The sequence below is a fragment of the Agelaius tricolor genome, unplaced genomic scaffold (assembly GCF_023055355.1).
Source record: "Agelaius tricolor isolate 1412-34295 unplaced genomic scaffold, bAgeTri1.0.p SCAF_20, whole genome shotgun sequence".
NCBI classification, from domain to species: Eukaryota; Metazoa; Chordata; class Aves; order Passeriformes; family Icteridae; genus Agelaius; species Agelaius tricolor.
The window spans coordinates 10,629,778-10,651,909 of NW_027269280.1; the positions used below are offsets into that span (position 1 = coordinate 10,629,778).

Consider the following 22,132-nt stretch of genomic DNA (forward strand, 5'->3'; position numbering starts at 1 on the left):
TAAATGTAAAGTATAGGACAAAATGCTAAGAGCATGTGTAGGTACCAATAGGAAGAGGATGGCAAACAGCAGGGGAAAATTCTCAAGGGCAAGGAGCTCCAAGAAAGAAGCCATTGAAGTTCACACACTCCTGCTGTTTTATATTGCACTATGTTTTCATAATTGAATTTTAATAAATGCTATTGCTTCTTGCAGCCAGATGCATAGTTCCTTTTACACAATAGCATAAATTCAAACAGTTAAAAATTTAATTAGTTCCTTGACTATATGCTAATCTGACTCAAAACTTGAAGAAAAAACTAAACAAATCCAACCTTTGATTACTTTTTTATTCTGATCATCTCTAGATTTTGTTTTCCTAAAGCCTTCTATTTTAATTCACCAGCAGTGCTGTTACCTAACGCTTGCTAACAACAACAGACAGCTCTTGCAAAAAAATTGGCTCTTTCATTATATGACTTTATTAACTTACAGTAGTGATATGAAACCTCTTATCCTAAACCAGCTGCAGCTTACATCATATGGATGAGCACAGCTATCATCTATTTCAGGAATACTCACAGCAGTTCAGAGACTCCGTAGTGAGTACAAGGCCTTTTATCACAGAGCTGTGAAATGAAGCCATGTTCTTCAAGAAGCAGAAAGAAAACCATGCTGTATTTAAGTTTAAAAAAAATACTTTCATATTGTGATTATATTACTTCAATATTTCAGTATGAGCCTCATTCCTTAGGTGCCATTACAGTAAAACAAATTGTGTAATACAGCAGGCAAGTCTAAAAGGATAATTGAGTTTTCTCTGAACAATACTCAAGTCTCCTAAAATGAGGCAGATTTGATTTTTGAAGACTCAGACTCATCGTGCAGCAGCTCTCAGATGCTCTGCTGGAATTGAACACTGGCAGTGTTTCCCATTTCTCCATGAAGCTGTCACTGACACTGGAGCAAACAGCAGTGGCACCCAGGGATTGCTGCTCCACAGGAGAGCATTCCCAATCTACCACCACTGGCTGATGGAGAAAACTCTGCTATCCACAACATTACCTTCTATCTGTCTCAACAATCCTTTTCTACTCTCTAAAATATGATTTTACAGAGCTGTCCTCAAGGACTGACTTTTAAGTCATCTTATATGTGCTTGTACCACAACATTTACATCTTTCAGAAACCCCAGCTCGCTATTATTTCTTCCTTTTCCATTTCCTTCTCAGAAGCAAATAATTTTTATGTTGGCTATGTCTGACAAAGATACAATGAAACAAAAAGGCATAAACTGTATTCAGTCACTTGCAATATTTTTACTTGAAAAATAAAAACCGTGCAGAACCTTAAAAAGAAAATCTTACCTGAAACTGCCATAGACTATGAGGAGAATAGAAATCAGGAAGGTAGACACTTGACTGGAATCCACAAGGGAATATGCCCTGGAATGAGGAAAAAGAAGGCAGGTTTGTCATTGTGAGTGTCCATTTGCTAATTCTTTTTCTTATTTTAATACAAATACAGAACCGGATGACAAATCATGGCTGCTCCCTCTGAAGTTCTTGTCTCATCTAGAACACAAAACCTGGAGCTTGTGAATTCACTCATTATATTCAAGGCTGCAGCATGAAAAACCTGCACAGCCAAAGAAGGACAACTCAAAAGCCTTGTGGTAATTTATTCTGAAGTCACCAGATTCAGGGGTTTTTCCTCAAACTCATTAAAATCACTTCAATTGCAGCTACTGCAAAACCTGCACATCAATAACAGGAACCTGCTTTCCATAACCCTTCTCACATCTTCAGAGTGGCAATATGGCAGCCAAGGCTCCCTTAGCTGGGGGGAAAACCCCAAACAAATAAAAGAACCCCCCAAAGCTCACAACAAGCAGCAACATGCATTTATTAAACCACACACAATCACCTCCCTATTCCATCTTGCAGATCACTCAATGCAGGATTAGTGATGGACATTTCAAACCCAGCTTTATCTGCCTGACTTCCTAATGTAACACCCTGTGTTTAAAGCATGAAATATGAACGTTAATGCAGCAGAGGCCCCTGTGCTGGCAGGGGCACAGCAGGCAGGGAGAGGCTCTGGGAGTCACTCTGCAACTCCCAACAGGTTTTCCATAACTTGTACTAAAGTAATGGAAAAGAACAAGAAAAATACTCTATGATAATTGCATTAGTCTTCTCCTACAAAAGACATAACTGAATATTTCTGAAACCAACCAAAAAGCCTAATTTCAGCAAGGCTATGGATATGGAACAAAGATAATTGAATTACATGATTGTTTCAAATTAAGTACCACTGAGCAAATAAAAACTGAAGATACGAGACAGTTAAAGAAACACTCATCCCATTCCCAATTCAAAAGCAATTTAGAGATAATTACCAAACCACTAGACACACAATTTAAAACACTTTTGTTTAATATATAAACACAAATGTGAATCTTCTACTACAGAAACTCAATACTAAACATCACTGAAATACAGACTGCCTCTTCTAGATGGAATTATATACTTGTGCAATAAGCTTTTAAGAAATTAGAAACTGCTTTGGTTAATTACCATGAACAACTTCCACATATCTCCACATTAAAAGTGAAAAACAGGTATCTTCTTTGCTCATAATGTTGGCCCACACATAAAGACAATCTTAAGCTTTAAGTATTGCATTTTCTTTGTATGTATGACCCTTAGTTCCAGGCTGTGGAACAGAGCCCTGAAAAGCATCCATGAAGATCAATATAGTGAATTGCAAATACATGCAATGTAATAACTCAGCACTTACAACCAGTGCACATACAAATGTCCAGGTTATACACAATACAGTTCACAGCACATTCATGCCATGGTTACAGCTGAACTCTCACCAGAGGAGACAGCCTGAGGACAATCACACTGGGTTTGTGTCCTGTTTCCAGCTCTGGTTTCAGAGGGAAGCATTCCCTCAGCCAGCCTTGCACAAAGGGAAAGGAAAGCTTTGCATTGTTTGGATTTGAGAATAAATAGTGGAACTTGTCTATTAAAATATTCAGAAACTCCACATTTATGAGAAAAACAAAATTAATGGAATTTCAGAATGGATTAAACATGGCCAGGGTTATGCACTGAATTTTATTAACTTATGTTCATAAAATTTTATCTTCACAAATCAGCAAATATTTTTGAGATGAACAATGTTTTCTACATAATTCTTCATTCAGTGACAACACTGGAAGCTATGATAATTAAAATGCTGTTTTGTCATAATTTTAAATGTCAGTCAATACAACAGTGTAAATGCTAAACAGATTCATAAAAGGATAAAATAGAGATGATAGATGGAGCATGGATCAGCCCTGTGCATAATCCATCAGTTTTGTATTAAAACTGAGAGCCCTCTGGTTGGATGAAGGAACTGCAGAAATGCAAACCCGTGTAAAACAATGATCTAACACATCCCAGCCCTGCTGACAGCCTGCACTGGTGCTCAGGCCTGCAACCTGCTGATTGTGGGCAAGGCAGGAATGAGAATTAAATCCTTCCATGCTACACAAGTGAAGTGCAACAGAGTAATTGGGAACTCATCACAGACAGAGATGTTCCCTGAGCACCCCCCAGAGAGATCTTGTAACAGGACAACCTAAAAGCTCAGTGCTGCTACCAGGATAAGGGTCTGGGGAAATCCATATTCTGATATTGCAGCAAACAGGCCAGGGAGATGCAGTCACACCTCCCTTCCTCCTCAGGCAGCTGGAGACAAACAAGGCACAGCACACAGAGTGTGGCAGGCTGAACCAAGGGAGCAGCTCAGGCACGGCCACATTCCATCCAAAGTTTCCAACACAAGGAACCCACAAGCAAACTTGAAGGATAATTTTACAATGCCAAAGTGAATCTCACTCTAATAAAACCTCACATCTTTTAAACATTACATTTCCCTACATTATTTAAGGTATTGTACAAGACTGGAAACCAGAGCTGCTTCCTAAAATCCTAACCACTGACTGGATGGACAATTCTTTAAGAGACTAAAAATCCTTGATCCCAAACAAATACTTCCTAACACATTACTCTAGGTTAGAGGTAACAAGCAAATGACTATCACATGAAAGAATCAAAAGGTAAGATTACTTCCAAATTTTAATATTATTCAAAATGCCAGTATCTTGCAAACCAATTTGTAATTTTAACTGAAATTTAAATAACCTTCTGCAAGCCAGATTCCACATGCACATAATCCTGTAGGATTCTCCTACAGGCATATTTCAAGTATGCAAGCTCAAATGCTCTCACAGCCAAACAGCCTCAGTGCCATGTTCCTCTCAAATGGCATCAGCCAAAGCCAGAACCCACACCAATGACAGTTTTCAGAAGCTGCAGTCACATTTAAGCAGCTTTCCACTGCACATATAAAAATGAAACCAGCTTCCTTCTAGCAAGGTATTTCTGTAAAACTCTTCAATCTTGGAACAAGTAATGGGAACTTATGCACAGAAAATGCCTGTACCAAGCTTGTGCACAGTTATCCTTTAGCTTAAATACCAATTTTAGATGCAATTCTCAGTACTTACAACACGACAATCTACAAAGAAGATATTATTCTTCATCCTCAATCTGAAAATGAATACTGGATAAGGCCATGCTAAAGGCTCTTTTGAAGACTGACTGCAGTGCAGTTCACCTGTGTGTCATGATACAAGAACAACTCCCAGCACATGTGCAGAACACTGCTCAAAATACAAAGACAACATGGGTTTTCCCAAGGAAATACATTTTTCAGGATTCTTGCACTACCACACCTGAAATTCAACATCCATGTAAGGAAGCTGGTTTAAGAATTACTATTAATAAATCTATCAGATTCTTCCTTAGTTAAGTAACAAGTAATTAATTATCACACCCTAGTACTTAATAAAGCCAAGCACTCTGGTGCCTTCAGACCATTTTCTCAGCCAGCTGCTGAGAGGTGACTTCTATAACCTGAGCTCTCACTCTGAACCTGCATCTTTACATGGCTGAGATCAATTTTCATAAATTCTCTGCCATTAGGCATCTATTTCTGGCAGCTTCATGGGCAAGGCTCAGAACACAGAGCCTGCTAAGGCATGCCAAGGCAGAGACACAGCAAGCACTGTTCCATGCCATATTCTGTGTGTCTGCCCCAGAGCCTGACAGTGAGAGCATTGTGCACACAACAATCCCAGCAGGGCTGGCCAGCCTGGCACAGAGTGCTCCATAGACCTTTACCTACAGAACAGCTCCAGGGGTGCCCACTGGGACACACCAGCACTCCCCAGCAGAAACCATGCAAAATATCTGAGAGCTGGTGTGCCAAGCAGCACTCTCCTCTCTTCTGGGAAACAATGAATAACTTCTGTATTCCCAAGGGAACAGAGACCCACTTCATTCCCAGCCAGGGAAGATGGTATCCAGCTCATCAAAGCTGCCACAACAACAGTAATGGCACCACACTGGAGACACTTGGAAGCTCTTGTCTCTGAATCAGCAGCTGCAGGTCAAGCTCTTTACCCCTGTCCCTCCAGGTCCAAGCTCACCTGTCTTTGTGGACATTCACCCTACAAGGTCTCTGCCATCTGCCTACTCTTTTCCTATTATGGACCTTCTGGGTTTTTTTTCTTTGTATTTCCACTGGAGAAAATCACCCAGGCAATATAAGCACTGCTTTTCATGTTTCAGCTCTTCCTTATCACCAAAAGACAAGCAGTTTCTGGATAACAAACTCCTTCCTTCCAAACCTCCAGCAGGAAACCTCAGGCCCAGTCTGGGGATTCTTTCTGCCCTTTGTGCTGAGCAGTAAGAACCTGCAATCTGAATTTGTTCAATGAAGACCCAAACCAGGAAGCAAAGGGATCTCCAGATGACAGTGCAGAGCACTCCCCTCCTGTCATGGGCAATCTGAAATGACCACAAGCCAACACAGCCATCACAAAAACAACTTCTCACCTTTTCCAATCACCCCTTCTTCTTCATCTCATCTCTGCATAACCATCTGTAAAACCACACACAAAACCAGACTGAGGAGCCTGCCTCCCTGAATAATAATGAAGAACAAATGGGAAAGTTTCTCAAGTGATTCAGACTCTTGATCTAGCACATCTCTGGCCATAAAATCAAAGAGAAAAGACTTTTCAGTGGCAGCATTAGCTTCAGTACCCCAGAATTATTGCTCAAAATATTAGGGAAGTTTTATGTTTTTGGAATAAAAACTCCTGTTTGCACAAGATGCCTACTAAATGTATGATCATAAAAATTCAGCCCATAGATGAGTAAATATCACTCCTGACTCCCAGGTACAGGAGAAATGAAGAATTCTGCCAAAGGGGCAATGAGAGGCCTGTGCCCTGAGGTTTCCATAGCAATGGACACTCAAGGCCTTGGACATGAATAATTCTCATACAAAAGCTGCTGTAACAGCAGCAAGACAAACCTTCCCTGCACACTTACTGTACCTACACAAGAATGCAAATAACAGAGCAACAAATAAATCACAATGACTTGGAAAGTGCAGCAGATGAACTAAATTCACTAAAGCTCACATGAAGAGAGATTGCATTTCACCATGTATTTTTTTAAATCAGTGATCAAAACATCCAAGAGTTCACAAGATTGAGGAAAACAAGACTATAAAAGGATGGTGAGCGTGCTAGATAGGCTCGAGTACAGATGGATTAAAATAGAAAAGTTTTGCTGTGTTTAATGGGACCAAATCTACAACTTGCAGACATCACAGAGCCACAAATCCACACTGGGAATGTAAGGAGATAATTTAATTCACTGATCTTACTCTGGGGAGAGACAATCACTCATGATAGGTGCTTACCTCATCTGTTGTTAAAAAACTAATTGGTAAAAAATTAAGGGACTTTCTTGACATGTGATGTAAGTCTTTCTGGCTACAATTTCTGTCCACAATTTTTCTCCTTTAAAAAGTCCTTTTCAAAACTCATGGAGAGCTTTTCATACTATCCACATCTGGGGTAAAGTGGATCCAAACATGAATGGATATTTCCACTCACACATTTCAGTTTCTGAAGGATGTGGCTGCTTGAGAAGTGACCACACAAAACTTCAAATATTCTTCAGCCCACATTAAATCCATGACTATTTACCCAATCAATGTGGTACTTTTCACTTGCATTTCAAATACCACCCTTATAATCAAATGTCCCCTGTCTCTCACAAGGTGACACTAATCCACACCCAGCACAACATGCACCCCAACCCTCTTCAAAAGAAACTTCCCCAGAGGCAGGTCCCAGCACTGGAACAGTGATGACAGGGCACCTCCCTGCTCTGTACTCAGCATTCATCCCAGAACTTGCTGAGGGCACACATTCAGCATGAGGGTCCCTTCTCACCTGATGGGCAACTCCTTCAAAGGGAAATTTTAAAAGTCCCCAATATAATTAAAAACAAAACACAAAAAAAAAAGTGCCCAAAAAAACATTAAACCAAATCAGAACAATCAACTTCTGCTGGAAATCTGGTGTTCAATGTCAAAATCAAGGATGGAGTAAATTTCCACTCCCTTCCTCCCAAGGGTTTCATGTATTTCAAAGCATTTTTAGTGTGTTTATTCCATCAGTGATTGTCTTAGCAACAGAAAAACAGAAAGTCAAGAAATAGCAGTTGGTAAACTTGAAGCAAGCTGAAGAGTATTCCTGCACTTCCCCTGCCCCACAGCAGGTTTTTATAGCCATTACCTCCACATGGAAAACAACATTCACCCTCACACTCCTGCACTGACCCAAGGACTGTGGCTTTTTTGGATCATGCAAGAATGTGCCACTCATGAGGAAAAGATTTTCCTGAATCTACCTGCTTTGTAAGCTTTTAAAACATTCTACTATTTTATTCCTTAAAAAGAGTGTGTGGTAACTCAGTGATTAAGGCACTTTATTGCTAAGAGCAATTTATTTCTGATGCTCGTGTACCTGGCACTTGTGAGCTGCCACTGTAGAATTATTTATTAAGAGCACAAATCAAACTCAAGGACTGCAGAGCACAGTCCTAGGGCACATGAAAGAAGAGCACTGCCATGGACATGAAGATCAATTACAGCTAATTGCACAAATACTCATTTTGGCTGGGGGTGGACTCACTCCATAGGTAAAACTAATACTGCTTTTTTCCTTTACTGGATTCCAGGTCAAGGGTATGACTAAAAAGCCTCTTTCAGCTGCCTTACATGTGTAAGATATATCCATATTTAAGAGCCTCCATTAGGCTTGCTGCCAAACCAAAGTTAAATCTGAGTGTAAGAGTTAAAGGTATAATTTTAAGTGTGAAGTCATGGCACCCACAGCTGTAAACATATCTCAGGACTCTTCTATTCTTTAGTGTGATTCATAGGAAAGAGAGCAAATTGCTATGGCTTTGCTTCTGTTAAAGGAATAGCTTGTTTTCTACAGTGAGTTTACAATTTCATCTCATTGTCACATGCAGATCTTATTGTCATGCTAAGTATGAGTAATTCATGGAAACATGGGTTATGTCAGAAAATAAAACAAGTCTAAAGTGAAACAAAACAAAACAAAGAGGAAAGAGTAATATGGAATGTCTCACTAAAAGCAGACTTTCCTACACAGCCTGTTAGGGCTTGGGCAGGCATTTCAAACTGTAACCAGAGAACAATTCTGCTGTTTACCAGGCAGAGCTCCCAGAACAACATTTTCACACTATTAAATACCATACATATATTTTTTCCTACCCATACAATTTTAAATCCCAAGCACCTCCTCTATTCTTTCCAGAAAGCTGATTTCCTAAATTATCTCTGCAAAACCAAATTCTAAGCTCCCAACTAAATTGCTAAGAGCAAACACTCCTCTGAGCTCACTTTGAGAGGAAATTGAAGTATCCAGAAAGGCATCAGGAGGCACAGTCTTGAAAAAAAACCCAAATTCTGTTAAAAACATTCTCCGAGCTACTCCTTTGGCTCACCCGACTGTTTGCCACAGAACAAAGAATAACATGTTTCACAGCTTTTTGGAATTACAGCCACTGGAAGATTTCCAGATTTCACATTCTGCTTGGTGCACTCATTTCCTTGCAGGAATGGGAGCACAACTTCCAGTCCCTGCATGGAAGCACAACAATGCTCCAGTCATGCAAAGCAGCATTATTCCCAAGCAACACAGGATAGTGCAGACATAGCTCAAAAATATTTTCAGCTCCTGATATGCCCCCAGAGCTCCAGTGGAACCAGAGTCAACAGGATATTTGGGAGCAAAATTTGCAATCAGCAGTTAATGGAGAAAAATTAACCAGTATAGCTTCAAATCAGTTGTACTGGACACACATAGCTGAGTATGAAGCAGCCTGAACTAAAATATAGATCCAAAAATCATAGGATTGTGTTTGACATTGTTGTCACAGAAAACACTGCCTTTTTTTATTCCACACTGGATACCTAATGTTTGTCTCTTACCTAAATACACACACAAAATACTTTTTGGCATTCTTTATGTTATTGAGGAGGGTTGGTTGGGTGGTTGATTTAGACTGGGTCGAGAGTTTTGCTCTAAACTTGACAAATGAAAAAATCTGGAAACCTTCCCTCCTTTTTTTCTCAAAGAAAGAAAAAAAGCAGCCATGAAAAGCAGAGCACGCTTTTGCTGCCAAATATATGTGACCACCAGCCAAGGAATCCTCTCCAGGAGCAAGATTTTGAAGTTGTATCACCAGGATTTTGAAAATGTGAAAAGTACATCTATACAATGATGCCTGCAATAGGGGAGCTCCACTGAAGGAGAAGTATAATTTCAAAGAGTTAAATCTCATTGAATCTCATAGATACAATCTCTGTATCATGATATCAAATGTGTTTTTTCACATATTCTGAAGAAGAATATGTGAAAAAACACATTTGATATCATGATACAGAGATTGTTAGTAGCAAATGTTTTACCTGATTTTATATCTTAACTGTGTCATGTCTGTTTTAACTGAGCTGTACCAGATCAGGCAACTTCTACAGCACTGGCATCCTAGTGCAGACCAGCCCCAGCAAACTGCTGGGTCAAGGCACAGCCCTGCTTCTGTTTCCTAAAACTATTCTTACTTTTATCCCTTCTTGACAATTAAATCTGAAGGACTCCAGCTTATGATAGGATTTGCCTCTGTTGGTTTGAAAATGGAAAGCTTGAGGCAAGGAAAGCCCAACAGGCTCCACTGCAAACTGTATCAACTTCAGTTTCCTTACCTCTGACTTCAGGGGCATTAAGAGTTTTGCAAACAAAACCTGCTTTTTCAAATACTTGCCACTAAAATTAGCTTGGATTTTGATACTAAAACTTATTCACAGACAGGAGAAGAAGAAAGAAGTAGAAAAAACCATCACAGCCCCGTTTTTTGAAGGAAGCTTTGATCCAGGCCAGCAGCTGCACACCCAGCAGGTGTGACACAAAGAGAAAAGGAGTCAAGATGTGGCCATGAACAAGGTGGGACTAAAATCTTTTGGGAACAGCTTACAGATAGATCTCATTAAGCACAGTGTAATACACACACCTGTAATCCAAGCTTTGCTGGAGCTAACATAAATTAAACAAATCTAACCTTCCTATCTCCCTGTACCCAACCTCCCATGCAGAAGTAAGCCTTGCTTTAATTAGGTTAATTTTCAAAACAGACCATAAGTACTGTAGTTGCTGCAATATATGATAACATTTATAATATTGTGTGCTATTTCAGTCCTTTCAGATTGGGTTTTCACTAGTAAACTGCAGACAGCTTTGCTCCAGCAGCACAGCTCCACCACAGTGCAACACCTCGAGGCACTAACAATAAACCCCAGCATCAACAACAAACAGGGTATTATTTATTCAGTGAGGTGCAAGAAGCAGCCATTCTGCATTTGCAAGGGCCAAACTATCAGCTTGTTTAAAAGATGTTTGAGGATGAGAAAAAATAAAAAACCAATCTGTTGACTAATTAAAGAAACTGTATTGTCCTTAACTGCCTTCATAGTTTACTGCCTTACAAAAGACTTCAGTTTACTGCAGAGGGTAGATTCCAATTGTGCTGTAGTATCATAAAAAGTGCCAAACAGAAGTATGAATACAATGTTTTTGTGGGAAATTAAAACAAGCAAATGTCAGAACAAGAGGTAAACATATAACTATGGCAATGCACATAAATATATATATGAGACATCTGACATAGCCAGAGAGCTGCAGCTTAGCCACAAGAAAGAACTGACCACACAGGGAGACCTTCCTCAAACACAGAAAACTCTTTCCACCTTCCACAAATAATCAAGAGGAGGATTGGAAGGAGGGAGAAGAGAGGAGGTCAAATCAAGATCTGCTACACACAATCCTCTTGCCAGAGCCACAAGTATATTTCTTTATGTAAATGTTCAGATTCCAACAGACCAGTGAACTCTGCAAAGGTCAGTCCAATATTTAGCCTACTCCAAAGACTTGCTGAAACAGCTCTTTTATCTAAATTACCACTTTCAACTGTATGAATTTTCAAAAAACAGCCCTTTTTACATCAGGAAAAAAGGCAAATCAAGGGTGTGGTTACCATAATTAAAGTCTACAAAGTACCACTGTGCAAGCTGTCTACAGCTTTATGCTACACAGCCTAATCTTGATCCAAATAACATCGTGCTTCACAAAGGGCCATGTGGAAATGTCAGTGGTTATCCTTGGCACAGGAAAGTTTTCTGCAATTTTGATGGCTAAGACCTCTTTGGATGATAAAGGTATTAATTTATATCCCAGTCATATATGCAACCTGGAGTTTTCAATCACTTGGTGGTAAAGCTCTGCATTACACAGAAGGTTGCTCAGGGCTGGGTTTCATTTTCTGGCACTTATTCTAATCACAGGAAAAAAAATAAAAACTTCCCTAGAATCTTCACCCTAGGCTCCCATCTATGTTTTGATCTCTGTAATTTCCACACTTAACAGAAAAGTGCATTAGAATGACTATAATCATACAGAACAGGAGGATGCTCCCTACCTCCAGTTTATAGCAGAAAATATTTCCCTTGCAGAGGGAGTCCCAGGCTCTCCCACAGAGGAGTCCCCAGGCCCTGCAGTGGCCCAGGAGCTGCTGCTCCCAGCCCCAGCTCCCCCAAGGGCTCAGGGTGCTGCTCCTGCAGAAGCCCTGCTGGCACCACAGTGCCAATGCTGACAAGCGATGTCTGCCGTGACTCAGTGCTGGTAACACAGCTGCCACACCACAGTTCTACATCCAGCCAACACATCTCAGAGCACCCTGTGCTGGAAGCTGATAAAACATGGGAGTTTCTGTAATTTGGAGTTAAATATTTGTCCCAGTCCTCGCTGCTGCTCCATCTGGAGCTGGAAGACAGTGGTGAGCAAATATCTCCTACGTTGCCTCACAATTAAAGATTCATATTTACTGTGCAGGTTATTGCCAAACAATTCATGTACCACCTCTGACAGTGTGCTCTGTAACACTGTCTACAAGCACAATAAATTATGTTTTCACTTAAGGAAAAATAAACAAACAGAACCAAATCCAACCTCTCTGAAATAGTCAGAGAACATCAAAACAAGCTCATAAAATTCGACATAGCCTTACTTTTGAGTATTTTCAAACCATGGCACTTGGACTTTAACTTTTTCTAAATTTAGAAAAGAGGGATAGGAAGACTTCAGCTCTACACTTGCTCATGTCAGGAACTCCAAGAAGCCCCTTGGGCCTGTAATAGACCCAAAGCTCTGTAAGAGTATCAGGTGACTTTGGCAGGCACACAAGTCAAACTAAGTTGAACTGGTCTATTTTCCAAACACACAAACATGATCAAAAGGCACAAGAAGTAGAAATCAGAAAGTGTTATCATGATTCCTGATAATACAAGAAAAAAGTGCTGGCAGGGCAAAAATGACCTTAAGTGAGTGAAGGAACTCCCAGCAGTGAATCCAGAAGATGTAAGGGATGTTTCCTTTCTTCCTTGAAGCAGAAGCACTGACTGAAACACGCCTACCACTTTGGTATGTAAGTGAAAAGCCAAGGGGTTAAAAAGAAAAACCAACAAAACAACAAAAAACCCAAACTTCCATGGAGCTAGAATGAAAAGCTTGAAGTAAAATCTCACACCTGTAATATTGTAATGATAATATTTCATTGTTCCAGTACTTCATTTTTTAAGAATAATGCACTGCTAGTCACAAAATCAGAAATAAAATTCTAAAATAAAAAAGCAACATGATTTGCTTTTTGAATAGCAAATGCAAGGTAACTTCTTTACAAATACTAAAGTCCTTTAAACAGGAAATAAATTAGGGCCTACACTATCAATATGTCAAAGAGCAGCTTTTCACTGCTGAATGGATCCCACCCAGAGAGAATGCACAAAGGCCTATTTGAACACACCACAATACCCATGCTTAGTTCAGTTACAGCTGAGGCAGTACAAAGGGGGAAATTAAGTTTAAAACTGGGAATTTCCTCCTGTTCTGATGCAACTCACACCTTCAAGCACAGGACACACTCCACTAAGTCTCTTAATCAATGGGAAGAAATTACTATTTTATTTAGCAAAGAAGGACAACCCAAACAAGCAAATGTGTGTTTATTCAAGGAAGAAAATTTCTGAGCATAAAGCACCAAGATGAGACTACACACAAACACAGCCAAGCAGAGCAGGTACCTGTGCCAAGGACGGGGTGACTCAGGCTATTATGAAGCAGCAAACAGAACTTGAGCTTCAATTGTTAGCATGGCACTAAACACACATCAACAGATCGAATGCAATTACCTTGATTAAACTGCACATGATTCACTACAAAAGTCAGTTACAGTTTTACAATATCAGCATTATGATTTCCCCATACTAGTGAACCTATTAATGCCAGTACTTTGGACAGACACTTTTTTTTTCCCTGAGGTGTTCTCTCAATTTTCATTTTTTTGAGTCATGTGGTGTAAGAGCACACACAGCCCATCCAGCACAGAAGGGAGAGAGGACTGCTGAGGGGGAAGGCAGGCTTGGATATAAATTTAGTTTCAATGTGAGCAGAATTATTAGCCTGTCACTGGGATGAGTGCAGAGAAGAGTTTCTAAGATGACTAGAAGAGATAGGAACTGAGTTTATTTAGTCTAGAAAAATACACAGTAAGGGGAGAAACCCACAGGCAAAAGGAAACACTAAGTAGAAGAACTATGAGATTAAAACGACCTAAAATTGTGTTACACCAGGGAACCTACACTCTTTCCCAACACCAAACTGTAAACTGATCCAATTGCCCTCTCAAATCCAATTTCTTTTTCCAATTAACATCTCCATAGTCACAGGAACACTAGTGACAACACAAGAAGTGGCAGTTCTTCCAAGTTTCACCCACTGTGCTTTTTTGGGGGAGGGGACACCAAAACCCAAAGGACACAAAAACCAAGTGGACCAGTTCCAAATGTATTACCCAGTATGTTCCTTTCAGTCTTGAGAAACAAGAAAAAGAAGGAGAACATGTCCTACTGCTCTTTTGTACTCACTTATTCTAAACAGTAGAGGTTTAATTAAATGATAATGTTCAGAGATTATTAGAGGCATCTCACATGCTGAGCTGGGCTTCCAAATGCTGAAATGCTTATTAACAGCAAATTTTCTCAACAGCAGCTGTCATGTCTTCAATATTGCACCACAAAAACCTTTTGGACAAACTGAAGTACAGGAGTCTTCATGTCCAGGAGCAAATGAAATCTCTGTTTGACCAGCATCAAATTACAGCCACTTGAAAACTGAACTAGTTTCATCAGAGAGATATTGTCATTTCATCATCATCCTCCTCCTACAAACACAGAACTGAAATGCACACCCCAGATGAGCATCACACAACACACAGGGTGAGTCTGTAATATTCTGCAAACCCACAGATTGCCAGGCTTGAAAACTATTAGAAATCCCAAACAAAGCCAAAATACTAATTTTACTGGACAAAATGGTTGCCTTTTAAAAAGCAAATTTCTAGGTAAAGGCATTGATGTAACATTACATAGGAAAGTAAGTTCTCTCCTGTTTCAGGTCATCCACTAATTTGCACCAGTCATTCTAAACACACATTTCATTAATTCAAGCTGTACTCTTTAATGTGTGTTTTAGGCTAGAGAAACTGCAGCACAGCAGAGCAGAGATCCACTTCTAAAAAGAAGTTTTTCCCTCAATATTCATTAAATGTCACAGCAGAGTCAGATTACATCTCCACCAGCATAAACTGAACCCAGACAAACAGTCCAGCCCTGACAGGAGCAGCCACATCAGATTTTTCAGGAGTTGGTAAAAACCATGACACTTCCAACCACATGCATAGAAAGGAAATCACATAAATGCAAGGCAGGTTAACTTCTATTCTTTCCATCCTTCACAGGATTGCTTTGAAAAGAGTGAACAGACACTGGAGTAGGAATTCTGAACGCACAGAGGCAATGGCCTCCAATTTTGACATTAACTTAAAATCATTTCCCCAAGGATTAGGGAATTAACAGCTCATTTCTTTTAGGAAAAACACAGAACTGCTGGGCTCAATGGGGATGTCCATGCAGCAGCAGCTCAGAACAACTTAATATATGCCTGGCATCCAGGAGCTACTATAAAACAAACACGATGTGGTTTTGAACACAGGCTGCTGATGGCATAGTAGAAGACTCAGCTTTCCAGGAAATTGTACATGCTGGAAGCCTAAATGCTGATCCTTCACCATCTGTTTCAATTCACATTTTCATGTAATGTATGGAGCGAGTACCAAAACATAAATCAAAGTGAGTGACCGGATTTAAACACTTCAAACAAACAAAAGAGTCTTTTCAACTTGGCAACAGCTCCCACTATCAACATTCAAACAAGTGAAATTAAACTGTATTTGTGGGGAGGAGCAAGCTCTTATCACACCAGCAAATACACAGCTGGAGAGACAGAAACCTTTCAGCAGGTACACATGAGAGCTGTGATATCCTCAAGGGGTACATAAAACACCTATGTATCATTAATTTAAAAAATTGCCTCCCACCAGAAGCAGATTTACCATTTTGTCAACAATATCAGAAAACTAGAACAGGAATGAATATTTGAAAATCTGAAGTTTTCCTGCTTAAGGAAAAAAAAGAGTGTAGAGCTAAGGACATTCAAAATGTACTGAGAAAATTAGAAAGGGGATGTCACAGTTCTCTAAGCAGCACCTGGAAACTGCTGTGGGAGAAAAATAGCCCTGAGCTGGAAATGCAATGTTTCAGCAATCAATATTTTCATAATACATTAGCATATTTTCATAAGACTTTTGATCTAGCCATTCAAACTAGGCAGGCAGGATCCATTTTAAAAGCAGTATTGTGTATAATCAAGGGTGTAAGACAGATCATAAAAGAGAAGTCAGCCTCTTTTTGAAGTCATTTCAGTTTTAATTCATTTAACTTGCACAATTTACCTCAAGGTTTTTTTCCCACACACATAAAACATATATGGGAAAGACTTAAAATCATTACATACAACTTAAATTTTCTACTCCAAATCCTATATTGTACCTGTACCATTTTTTAAATTTCTGAATCCAGAAAACTGTTTAACACTGATAGAGAACAATTTTCTCCAATCAACTGATCTCAATCAATTTTTTTTTTTCCACCCAGAATGCAAACACATGGACTCTTAGAAACATTTCAAATATAATCCTTGTGTCCCCCATAACCACTCCTAATCTGGCACCTCTGCTTGGTTTCATCCCAGCTCTGGATTCCAAAGTCTCCAAGCCACCTACAAAAATACTGCAGAGCTAAATCCTCCCGATATCCTTCTGTAATCCCAGAGGCACTTTAGGCAACAGACCAGTCTGAAAATACCCAAGTGCCCTGGGAAGGCAGAGATTACACTCTGTTGGGCTCCATCTATATTTCTGCTGATATTTCTTGCTCAGAAACAAAATGCTTTTTTGGAAAAGATTCTGTGGTGAACATCCAGATGTTTAACCTTCCTAAAAATAACCAAGTTCACCCTTGGAACAGTCATAATTCCAGAGCACCCTTTAGGCAAAAGCACTCCCATCAGAACTAGAACACAGACTCACTCCAATAAAAGTTACACTCAGGAAAATGTAGTAGCAAGATGACAAAGCTGACTTGAACATTAGAATTTTTGGTTGATTGTTGAAGACACCTACTAAATTTAGACACAATTCACGGTGAGTTTGCCACATGCATTGATTCCTGTACCTAAAAACAATATGCTATTTTGAGACCAAAATAATATTAAAATGCTATTTCACTTTCATAACATTATTCACATTTGATTGTACAAAGTGAACAAAGTAAAATGAAAAATTTAAAAATATCCCCTTAGTCATCCTTTATGTTTTATTTGAAATCTGCTTTTGCATAAGAAGTGAAGCACCGTGAGGATGTAGCTAACACAAATTTTAAGCTGTTTTTAAAATACTCTCTCATCACTGGTTGGCACTGGTGAGACTTTTTAAGTTAAGATTTTATGCATGAGCAACTGTAACCTGTGTTGCACAGGATTAAGCAGAACAACAACAAAAATCACAGCAGCACAAAGTTTCAGACATTTTCCCTGCCTGTTTTGTTGTCTGTATTTTCAGACAGTTCTAAATAAAAGTATTTAAAATGCAAGGAAAGACAAATAATTACGCAAAATTAACAAAGTTGGCCAACATTATAAGATGACAAAGAGAGAAAAATGTGACAAAAAGGTGACAGATAGAATTTGTAGATGAAAAAATGAAGAGAACTTTACTTGAAAGTGAACTTTTTTTTACTCAAGACTGAACACTAATTTGTCCAGATATTTTTCTCTAATATTGCCCAAATTTTCTTTTAAATATAACAGTGTAACTCCTGGAAAACACATTTTCAACCCCAAACCAGTTCTAAAAATACCAAACACATAGAGAACCATGCACCTCTTAAGGCAAGGGCTCACATTTATGAGTGATGCTGCAGGACACGTTGAGGTTGCACTTCTGCCATCAGAGCCAAGTTCTCAGTCAGAAACCCGCATTTGCTGGCTCCCTGTGTCTGGAACTGCCCTGCTGTCTGTCTGTCTGTACATTGCCATGCTCAGCCAGGTGGACACAGGCTGTTCAGGCCCCTCTTCCCTCCCAAGAGCAGCTCCCCACACCTCAGTGAAGGACTCATCTCTGCCCAGGGCTGACGAGCGCCCTCTGCTCCCTCCATTCCCTGCAGGTGTTTATGCACTCCTGGAGCTGAAGTTTAAAATTCAGTTGATGTGAATAATCACCCCATAATTTCTGATAGATTTCTGATATATTTCTGGTATATACCAGTAGGACTTCAATTAGTCTACATAGGTTTTGTGTAATAGTTGGTATTTTCTGTCTCTGATTAATAATTGCGAAGGAAAGAAACACTGGATTAAAAGTAGCAGGATTTTAAAGAACTACATGCAAAACATGCATGCAACCCCCAAGAGTTTTTGCTCAATTCAGCTCATGATGAAGTCTTCATTCTTTTCTCTTTCAACAGCTCTCGCTTATTACATTCACCTAAGCAACCCCATGGGAAACCACAGACATTACAAAATATTAGAAACTCAGTGGAAGGCAAATGCTGGATTTGACCAGGAATGTGATGACAAAGAGTTTGCTCTAGGCTTCTTTCAGGTTTTAGAAAGCCAATTTGCTTTCAGTTCATTTTAGGGGGAGAATGACATAGATTCCAGAGATGTAGTCAGCTATATGAAATCTTGTTTCACAAAACAGAAAATACAAACCACAATGTCTGCTCTCCTGGGAACAGAGGATAAACATCTAATCACATAGGCCCTTACAAAGGAAAACATTATCTTTTATTGAGAAGAAAGACTAGAAAAACATTCTTTTTCAATATTAGGCGTTTGATTTTCTGCAGTAAGTGTGCAATGGCAGTACAACTCAGTTCCAGACAGGGTGCAGTATGAACTACCACAATGCCATTGGTAAAGCTGACGATTTTCATCTTTTTCTATCAAACAAGATTTAGTAATAATATACAAATGACCCAGCAAATTTCAGACAAGATGGAATTTAACTCATCTTACCCATAACAACAGGAAAAGAAAAAAAGGCAGAAATAGTATCTGGCTTATGATACACAGTCAGAACATAGCACAGAATAATTAGTTTTAGAGTCTCCAGGTGGACAACAAAGACAAGACACTGCCATCAGCTTTCTTCAGTGTTGATTCTTCCCTGGTGTCTAACACAAACCTTAATCAGGTCTAATTGCTCTAACTCCAACCAACACCAAAACAGTCTGCTGGATTTATTACTCATTTGCCAGATTGTGCAATGGCTTCCCATTCATTTCACAGTTACAAAAGAGGCTCCTTGAGGTTTGCAAGGCCTGTGTAAGAAACTCTGCCCAGCACGAAACTGCCACTCATCAGTTCTACAGGGAACTCGTGGCCTTCCCAGTTTCCAGCCCTCAGCTCTGTGCAGAACAGTCTCTCTCAATGTGCTTCTCTCCTGTGGAACACAAATTTGGCAGGGCACAGTGCTGCTCCTAACCCCGTGCCTCCAAATGGACCAGACAAAACATGTCTGGCTCTTCCCTCCTCCCTTCAGGACAAATACCATGGACCAGGTCATGTATCTTCATTGGTAAACCCTGAGCCTCCTTGGCAGCAGCTGCCCTATAAATTTATAAGACAGATAAATTGTCAGCATAAGTAAGCTGTATTCCTTCCCTGCCCATCTTTCTGTGCAATCCTAGCAGTGTCTTAATTAGCAGCATGAATTATTTGCCATGGTAATAGGGAGATATTCAAAGCACAGAATGATAATTTCCCTGAAATTTCAAACAAGACACTGGCTGGAGATGCACCTCCTGAGACATTATTAGGAAAAGACAAATAAAAATATAAGCATCTCTACCACATCCAAAGCCAGACTATTGCACAAGTGAAAAATTTCTTTACAAAACACAATACAGGTACACAAATGCTGTGATGCTTCTCATGGTGAGCTATGAGAAATGTAAGTAACTGTGCCTGGAAAAGTCCAAGCACAACTGAGCTGGTTCCTGACAATGTTCAGACAATTGTCACAGGCAAATTGTGGCAAAACAGCAGTGTCTGTAGCAGCTGATTACAGGCTTCTGGTGTCACAGCATAAGCCATTCAGCAGCAATTATTTTCTTTCAGGGGTTAATCAATTATCAATCGCTGTAAGAAAGAAGGAAACACAACAAAAAGCCCCCAGCCCAAGCAAATGCCCTGAAGTATAGATGCTGTTTCACCAAACAAACAAACAAACAAACAAACACCAGCTCCTCATTTCCAGTGACTGTGTGGAATGTGCCTTAGTGTGGAAATTACACCTGGTACAGAACCCAACACTTGTTAATAAGCAAAGCAGGGCACTGATTGCCTGTCACTGAACTCTACTGATAGCATGCACTGCAATTCTCTCCTCATGTCCTGAAAACAACACAGACCTTAAATCCAACCACCACAGTGACAGAAAGGGTTTCTCAGCCATTCTCTTCACATTTTCTGCTTCAGAGAGTTTTCCTACCTTTCCAGCAGGGAAAGCCCAGTTTGGCTGGCAGCAAGGAAGGTCTGGCACTGATCTCAACCAGAGCAAGGCTTCAGGAGGAACTCAGAACCACAACCACACAGCAACCAAAACACACCACCTTCCTTCAGCCTCACCCAGCACACCTTCACATCCATGGGATCCTTCCTCTTGGAAAGAATGGAACCCAATTCATTTTCGACAATTCCCTAATTGTAAAATCAAAAGCAATTTCTGATACATTTAAATCTTACAAAGCAACTAGAAAGAAGATTACTTTTGTGAAGAAAATTGCAAATGGCATTAGAGTTGTGCAGGATTTTTATCACCATTTGGTCTTAGCCCACTTGCCTTGTATCAGAAATGGGTGGGTGGCATATCCCTAAGTTTAGTAAGATTTTTTTAAAAGAAAAAAAGAGACCTAGTTACAACATGCTAAAAATTCCCCATCATCAAGAAAACATCCACTCAGCATTGATTACTAAAAATATCTCAACATATATACCCAAGCCACTTTTAGTTACAAAACATCTACTCCTCAAAGCAACTTTTGTTTCCAAAACAAGAGCACTATGAATTTCTATTAGTTGGGCATTTTGCAGAGTTACTGTCCTCAGGTGTCTACAACGACAAGAAAATCTAAATATTTACTTCATTTTTACAGTGCTTGCACAGAAAAAATAAAGGACAGCACTATCCTGATAAGATGCCACACTAGCTAAGATCCATGAATTCACACCATTCCCACAACTATTTTTAAATTACTTCCATTGTTCCTCTCTCTTTACAAACTATCATCAAAAGAATTAACAGCCACAGAAATGAAGGAGAAGCTGGATCTCTTTGGATGATTTGGGGCATTATTCAGGGTCCAGAGGGGTCAGGAGATTCTGTGATCTCACTTCAACAAATTTGGACAAATTATAGCACTGCAGCCTTTCCAAATTAGTCATATAGACATTATAAATAGATTGTCATGGAGTTCTAGAATCCTGCTCCTCCAGAGCTATCCATTTCCTATGCAGTACCAAGATACAGGACATTCAGCAGCCACTTGCCTAACTGCACTGAAAAATTCCATTACAAAAAACTTCCAACAGCTGAAACTACAATCAGCAAAATAAGGGCTTCTATTAGCAACAAGGGATAACAAATTTTCACACTTTACCCTAATGAAAGGTAACTGTATCAGTGTCTCCCAGAACTGGAGCAGTAAGTTATTTGAACCAGGTTCCAGCCAATTGAGTCTTTAACATAAGAAAACATAGCCTGCCTTCTATCAATGCAGCTCAGCCTCATCCCAGGCACTGTCAGCCATCCAAGTCCAGAAGTGCCATTTTTCTGAATAAGGTTGTTCAACCTAAAAACTCTACACAATTCATTGCCCAACTCCACCCTTCTCTTGGTCCTCTAACAGCCACATTACCCAAGAGTAAGAATGTGCTGCAGTTCCAGGCCTAAGTTCATCTAAAGTGCAGCTGAGGCAGGCACATCATCCCAGGCATATTTATTGACAATGTTCCATCATACACAGAATGTTATGCTTGTCACAGTGCCAGCAAGCAGTCAAAAAAGGACAAAAGAAAACAGATTATTATGTGGCAGAAAGAGAGGACTCTCAGGATATAGAGGGCAGT

General features: G+C 39.7%; 1 protein-coding gene across 1 annotated transcript in view; it reads right to left on the reverse strand.

Moving 5' to 3' along the window:
• Positions 1 to 22,132, reverse strand: part of SPPL3 (signal peptide peptidase like 3) — a 56,276-nt gene that overhangs the window by 22,206 nt on the left and 11,938 nt on the right. The window contains exon 2 of the mRNA XM_071445543.1: positions 1,347 to 1,424. Coding sequence (XP_071301644.1) covers positions 1,347 to 1,424 — 78 coding nt within the window. The remainder of the gene's footprint in view (positions 1 to 1,346; positions 1,425 to 22,132) is intronic.